The 7,540-nt window shown below is 50.7% G+C and overlaps 3 protein-coding genes across 3 annotated transcripts; 2 read left to right on the top strand and 1 right to left on the bottom strand.

The window, feature by feature from the left end:
* Positions 1-291: 291 nt before the first annotated feature.
* EI97DRAFT_461039 (uncharacterized protein) lies at positions 292-2,007 on the top strand (the record flags this gene model as incomplete). The annotated part of the gene is made up of 1 exon (XM_033801161.1): positions 292-2,007. The coding sequence occupies one exon, from the start codon at positions 292-294 to the stop codon at positions 2,005-2,007; it is 1,716 nt and encodes a 571-aa protein (XP_033651152.1).
* A 2,543-nt stretch (positions 2,008-4,550) lies between these two features.
* On the bottom strand, positions 4,551-5,419 carry EI97DRAFT_444900 (uncharacterized protein; the record flags this gene model as incomplete). The annotated part of the gene is made up of 3 exons (XM_033799929.1): positions 4,551-4,778; positions 4,836-5,240; positions 5,306-5,419. The coding sequence occupies 3 exons, from the start codon at positions 5,417-5,419 to the stop codon at positions 4,551-4,553; spliced, it is 747 nt and encodes a 248-aa protein (XP_033651151.1).
* Positions 5,420-5,874: 455 nt separating this feature from the next.
* Positions 5,875-7,479, top strand: EI97DRAFT_480658 (uncharacterized protein; the record flags this gene model as incomplete). Its single annotated transcript, XM_033802030.1, has 2 exons — positions 5,875-6,514; positions 6,707-7,479. The coding sequence occupies 2 exons, from the start codon at positions 5,875-5,877 to the stop codon at positions 7,477-7,479; spliced, it is 1,413 nt and encodes a 470-aa protein (XP_033651150.1).
* Positions 7,480-7,540: the final 61 nt, after the last annotated feature.

Raw genomic sequence — 7,540 nt, 5'->3', positions numbered from 1 at the left:
ATTATATTCGCACAATGTGCGCATGGAATCAACAATACACAATGACCCTGGGGACAGCCGCGCAGCACTCTTGCACAATGTCTGCAACACTGTCTATAGACAATGAGAAAATCTCAACCGTCGCACTCGTGGAATGGACCCCTTAAATACTCCTCTTCTCCCAACGGATCCAGCCAGAACACACCTCGAGGGATCCGGGATTCTCGAAGTTGACACAGTAACCCAACGCGATCACAGTCGATTTTGAGAAACGGGTTACAAAGTGTCCAAATGGAATCCAGCAACGACATGATGTCGGTTGGCAATAGCACTCAGCAGGTGTCATACGGTGACCTCTCTGCCATTCTGCAGGAGACGGAGCGATATGCCAAGGTGATATATGCTTCCTCTTCCGAGCAGTTGCTTAACCAACTCCTGTTCGATTATTGGGATGGCCAGGAGTCTTGTGAGATGCGCACGAAGCCGCCTCAGAAGATTTTGGATGGGATAGTCTTCACGGAAGTTCTGATCCTGCGGGCATGGAATGAACACCGTTTGGGACAGGCAGGTGGATACGTCTATCCACTTCATAACCGTTGCTTCCGTGCGCCCAACTTCCCGTACGACCTCCCGAAGCCCGATCCGGATATGCAGGCATATATTGATCGGGTCATCTTGGATGAGCATGGGAATGTTCGAGACGTAGATGACGCTTTCCCTGCCCGTCGCACCGCGAAACTCATGAACGCTTACTACGCAATCCCTGGCCCACTTGAGCCCAATAGCTTGCGGGTACGTCCTGAGTTACCTCGCAATGATGTTGCAGCTGCTAAACAGCCTGACCCTTCGCCAGTGGCGGTTGAGCAACCCCAGAGTCGTCCTGAGCCGTCCGGAGACGCCAAAGCGAGGGGATCGCAGGGCACAAAGTCCCGTCCAACTGCACATGACGACCACAATCGACTGGCAGACGCACCCGGCACCAATCTGGACTTCCCCAACGGCAATATCACCGCCGTTGAAATCCTGGCCTTCTTCCCCCACTGGCTCAAGTCATGGGACGTAATTGACCGCTTGGTCAGCAACGGTTGGACAACGAGCGTGATGACCAGGGTTATCAACTGTCTCCGTGAGATGCCTAACGGACCAGTCGCTTCAAACACGGTCCTTCGCATGATGGCACCTTCCATGCGCCATCGCCCAGAGGGCCAGTACGCAAAATGGACAGTTGGGTCTCACCAGATGCCAGCGAACTGGGATCCTTCCAGCATCTCAGTGACTGGTTTTCGGACTCCTCGCCTGACCCATCCTCGTACAGGCAATGGTGCGGACACCTTGAACGCCCCTGTGCCTCCGATTCCCTTCAAGGACCTTGCCCGTGGGGTAGAGTTCTGGCCCGCCGGTTATGATGCGCTGGACCTCACGCAGTGCATCCAATATCACGTTGCACACCCTGAAGAGGAGTGGCGCTTCCCTACGGACTTTGGCGCGCTCCTGGACAGGATTGGTAGGATCACGGTACTCCCAGAACACTCCGATAGTGTGGCGTTCCAACGTTGGTGTGCCAACAAGAATCCTACTGATTTGTCTAGGGTTTCTGAAGCAGCTCAAAGCAACGAAAACGCGCCCCGTGGCAACAAGCAGCGCCGGGAGGAGGTTGATTCGTCGTCGCCGGGATCCGGGCAGGTAGAGCGTCCTTCGAAGCGCTTGCGCATTGATTCTGCTGGCGAGTCTACCAATAACGCGCAACAAGGCGGAGTGAATGGTATTAACGACGCCCAGTTCAACCCTAATCCCGCTCAACCCCCTCCCGCGTGTTTCAACAGCCTCGGGTTCCAATATCTTCATACCATTCATCTGCCTCCTCCACATGAGGTCGATGACATGGCGGAGAACATCCGCTGGTCACACCAAAACTACGAGCAGGGGTTCACACTGAGCCCGCAAGACATTGCTACGGTTACGGCTCTGCGGATCAGGTCTGGGTGGTGCTCAGTGCACTGTCTCAATGCCATGGGTAGGAGTGCGTGAAGATATGGCCAGGATGGATTGGACGAAGTCGGTTTGACCAGGCAAGTGAAGTCTCTGTCGGGCCATGATGTATTGGCTAGACACTATTTTTCCTAATACATTGTTGCATTTTCAATAGTTATATCACTCTCTTCTGTACGCGTTTTGTTTTAGTGGAAATTGCTTGTGAGCTGTTTATGTTGGTGAGGAGCTTCGGCCAATGGACGCTGTTTCTGTTCAAGTTTTGGTCTTAAAACGTCCAATTGGCTGACAGCCACATCAATATTGTACTTCATGTTAGGGGTTCAAACAATTAATTTAGGGGAAAGAGGAAAAACCGAAAGAAGCCACTGCGGTACCAACTGCACCCAGTTGCTTCCGGCCCGTTGAACCTCACAGTTCATTTCTTTGCGCGCGAAAGTACGCATTATGAGCCACGAAAACCAGTCAAGCGTCCATGTTGGAAATCATCATAACGTGTTTTACAAGCGAGTCGCCAGGCCCACCAACTTCGTGCACTATCTCAACTATCAACCTTCATGGCTCAACCACGTAATACTCAATCAAGCTATCACGAAGCAGATTTAATTCTTGCCATCTCCTCTATTGAAAAGAAGCAAATTAAAAGTGCTAGCTACGCTGCCCAAATGTATAATGTCCCTCGATCAACGCTGCGTGACCGACGCGCCGGGAAGCCTCTACAACGCGATTGCCAGCCCAACTCAAAGAAGCTCACTGAGCTAGAAGAGGAGGTGATTGTTACAAATATACTTGACCTAGATCAATGTGGATTTGCACCTACGTATGCAGCTGTACGTGATATGGCCAACAACCTGCTAGCTGCGCGCGGCGCAGGCCATGTTGGCATCCACTGGCCACGCAACTTCGTCAAGCATACAGACAGTCTTACAACACGTTTTAATCGGCCGTACGATAGACAGAGGGCTCTATGCAAGGATCCTAAGTTAATTAAGAGCTGGTTCAAGCTAGTAGAGCAGACAAAGGCCAAGTATGGCATCTGTGATGAGGACGTCTACAACTTCGATGAGGCTAGCTTTATGATGGGCAAGATCACTACTCAGCTCATTGTAACAGGGTCAGAGAGGAGAGGCCGGCCAAAGGCTATCCAGCCAGGCAATCGCGAGTGGATAACAGTCATCCAAGGAATCAACGCTGCTGGCTGGGCTATCCCACCGTTCATTATCTTTGCTGGCCAATACCATCTCTCTGCCTGGTACGAGGAAGCTGATATCCCACGTGACTGGGCAATCGCTATTAGTAACAATGGCTGGATGAACAACGAGCTAGGAATTGAGTGGCTAAAGCACTTTAGTGCTCATACCAAGACTTATGTTGTAGGTGCTCATCACCTGCTCATCCTTGATGGCCACGAGAGCCACCACTCCCTTGAGTTTCAAGAATTCTGCAAGGAGAACAATATCTACATGCTGTGCATGCCAGCTCACTCATCTCACCTGCTCCAGTCTCTGGACATTGGCTGCTTCGTGCCATTGAAGCACGTATACAGCCATGAGATTGAGGCTCTGATCCGCCACCACATCAACCACATTACGAAGCTTGAGTTTCTGCCAGCCTTCAAGGCAGCCTTTAATCAATCATTTAAATCAACCAACATCTGCTCAGCCTTTCGAGATGCAGGCCTAGTTCCTCTCCAGCCAGATATTATTCTGTCAAAGCTTGATGTGCAGCTCCGTACACCTACTCCTCCAGCTGCTCTAGTAGAGGCTCTCTGGGAGGCTCGAACACCAAGCAACGTATGTGAGCTTGAGGCTCAATCAACGCTAATACGTGATCGCATTCGGCAGCACAAGAGCTCATCACCAGCCTCAATCATTGAGGTGATTGATCAGCTCAAGAAGGAGGCTAAAGTAATGATGCTCTCGGCTAAGCTAATGCACGATCGGATTGCTAGCCTTGAGAGAGCTAATGAGGCAGCTATAAAGTGGAGGCAGTGCAAGAAGAAATGGATCCAGAAGCATGAAGTCTTAACAAAGGGAGCAGGAGAGGATATACTAGCTCAACAAGAGGTTGAGGAGCAGATTGCTCGTGAACAGCATCAAGGTGGTGCACGATCAGGTCTTAGCCACCAGGCTCTGGCATGATGCACAAAGTGCAGAGAGCCTGGGCACAACTCACGTACTTGCAAAAAAGATTCTTTAGATATTGCTTGATCTATTTTATTAATATCTCTATATTATCTTATAACGTGGTTGAGTTGTACGGCTATAGAGGTGCACGAAGTTGGTGGGCCTGGCGACTCGCTTGTACTGGCGACTCGCTTGTACTGGCGACTCGCTTGTACTGGCGACTCGCTTGTAAAACACGTTATTCCCTCCACATTCCAGGCGTCCATTGCGCCGTAGAACAGGTCCTTTTTGGATAGGGAACTCTAGACAAATAGTTTTGTTCTGCTTTGCATTTCATCTAACCAGAGCCTTCTCTCCTGCTTACATTATGCACCATTGATGGTGTAAATTTGTGTTTGTAATCGAGACTTACGATAGCCATAGTGATGTGACACCTAAACCAATGAACATATCGGTCTAGTTTGCGGGAAATCGACCACTCCGAATCAACTCCTCACTAGCCCAGAGGCTCCGGATCCTGTGCTTGGTGATACACTCAAGAGAGTATTCATATTCCGTCCACACAGATCCGTACAACTCATACTGCTGCTTGGCCCAGCGGATATTCTCAGCCCAATCGCTGATATCATCTTCCAAAGGGTCGCTTAGACGATATAACTCCCTAAAGGGCGCATGTTTGCGAGGCTGCACAGCCTACTGCTTAGACTCAAAATTTCTCAGAGTGCATTGAGGCTGACTTACACCATTGTACCGATATGCGGAGAAGGCACTTTTCCATGGATCTGTGGCGCCTTGTTCGGCATACAAGAAGACATTTAGAGAGTCAATTATCATGCGGGTTCGGCTGAGGAAATGTGGTTCAAGCTTTGCAGGAACACGCTTCTCGAATGTGCGAGCCGCCTCTATAACATCTGGGGAAATCTGCGAAGCAGTAGGGTTAGGGGCTTCTTTTGCACCTTTCTCCGGGGATCGCTTCCGGGGAGACACGGTTTGGGATGCTCGAATCCTCTTTCGAGCAACTCCAGCTGCACGTCGTATTCCTCTGCCCTGAGTGGCAACGCGGGCGCTGGGAACGTAATCCTCGTCATCCTCATCATTGTTGTCGATATTGCTGTTCAACTCAAACTCGCTAGACGTATCCACAGACTTTGCCTGGTTTGTCAGCCACGCCCAAATCTTGTTTGCCGTGCTTGGGAGATGTTGACTATGACCTTCTTGCTTGGAGAGTAGCCCGCAATGCTGTGCTCTTCTGGCGTTAACTCGCGGTAGTCAATGGCATTTCCATGGACAATGCGTTGACTTTTCCGAAAGTTCCCCGCGCTCATGTTTCTGCTTTCATGCGCTTCTGAACAGAACTCGCAAGACTCCGCGTGCTTGGATCGTTTCGAGAGCCAGCGACTTGTTGAGTCAGCTACCTAGGTACCCTAGGTTATGACCGCGGAGGACGTCGAGAATGAGAGCTCGTGTCGCCAGTGGATGCGGATACTTTTTCGATAGAGAGCCTTGACGGGAAGCTGAGACAGCTCAAGTCGAAGTGTTGTTTTGGCGTAAACCCTAGGGAACGCAGTGAAAGAGCCTCGCATCAAACCCTCTCGCCAAGACTTTTCTCGTTGCCTAGCACACTGATTGTTCCTATTGAGGCGAAAAACTGCTGTGAAAAACCACTCATCCTATGACATAAAGTTCTTGGTCTGGTGAAGTGACGTGCGCGCGGCGGAAACTGTAGACAGTTGAACGAGTTCTCCGACCCGGGCAACACTGCATCACAACAACCTCACTTATGTCTGAACAACCCTCCAGAACCTACGGACACGCATTTGGACCAGATGCTCCCTCTAAAAATCTACCCTTCGCCTCTTCCGCGAAGCTCACCGCCGTCGAGCTTCTGACCTTCTTCCCCCATTGCCTCCGCTCGCCGAATGTCGTTTACCGGTTTGCCTCCAATAGCGGGTCCCGAGGGGTCCTTTGGGCAATCATCGCGAATAACCGATACCTGGAGAGAAACTGGGCACCGAATGATTGCGGTCGCCTCGTCTCTCAGACGATGCGCCAGGCGGGATACACAAACTGGACCATCACCACCCATGCACGATGGCATAGAGACAGAGCCAACTGGGACAAAGCAAACTTGAGTGTGGAAGGATACAAAGTTCCATGTCAAAGCTACGGAGCGGGTTCATTGGCGCAGTCGATATCATTTCTTGAGTTGGCTGCCGGCGTCAGGACGTTTCCAGAAGGTCATGATTCGCTGGATTTGACAAGAATGGTCAAGTATGCGCTTGAACATTCAGATGGGCTGTGGAGATATCCGTATGATTATGACGTGCTGCTCAGGCTGGTTGGTGGACCTAAAACCGTGGAGCAGGCACATTGGGATGAAAGTGTCTTTCGACGCTGGGAACAGAAGCAGGCCGGGCCTCGTCAGGCAAGACCTCTTCCCATGCTCCCAATTACCCAGGCTGCAACTTCTGTGGTTGCTCACAATATTACAACCGGGACTCCGAAAACACCGGCCACATATAGAGAAACTGGAATGCCTCGCTCAATTCTCAAATCCCGGACGCCAGGTTACTCCGCGGAAAGCACGCCAGACTACAGCGACAATAAATCAGAGATGTCGATAACGAGACCAAGTGTTCGGAAGAAGGTGTCCTTTGCTATCGATGATGATCCAACGATTGGGTGCGCCGAACCAGAAAGGATAGGGTCAATTCGAAATAACCATTCGAATCAACAAGCACAGATAATGGACGAAGTATCTAAGACGACCTTGTCGAAAGAAACAAACGTATCAGCAGATGAGAATCAAGCATTGGCCGATGACGACTGTACTCCCGTAGTCCAGCCGCATATTCGAAAACCACCGGCTTTCATCCCACCTCCCATACCGCTAAATGTTGCCACGGAGGCGGAATTGGAGCTAGCCTTCAGGGAAACAAAGTCAAAGGCTCAAACAGACAAATATAGTGCCTACGCATTTGGCGGCGGGCCAAGGACCTCGCCACCATATCGACAGTTACACCGTATCCACTCTCCCGAGAGCGACGATATAAGTGTCTGGGCGGAAAATCTCCGTTGGGTAGCAGAACAAGTGAAATACTTCCAGGGCGCATATATGTGGGATGAGAGCCCTGAGCACATGGAGATAATCACAGACCATCGGGTCCGACAGGAGTGGATGTCAGAGGAGTACTGGGAAGTCTACGCTCAATCCGAGAAAGATTCCAATCAGGGTACAAATGATAGTGCGCCGCGCCGTCTACGGAAGGAGCGTATTGTACTTCAAGATGTGGTACCAGACACCGAAAAAATTTCGGAATATCTTCAATGTTACGGGTTAGGGGCCTTCCCACCATCCGGGGAGACGTTCTTTGGTGAAGATTAGAGTCGGATCTGTGGGATTTCTGTTACCATGATAAGCCATGTAATTGTGGTGGTAGGGAAGC

The sequence above is a fragment of the Westerdykella ornata genome (genome assembly GCF_010094085.1).
Source record: "Westerdykella ornata strain CBS 379.55 unplaced genomic scaffold EI97scaffold_26, whole genome shotgun sequence".
In the NCBI taxonomy this organism is placed as follows: Eukaryota; Fungi; Ascomycota; class Dothideomycetes; order Pleosporales; family Sporormiaceae; genus Westerdykella; species Westerdykella ornata.
This window is presented reverse-complemented; position numbering and strand designations above follow the sequence as displayed.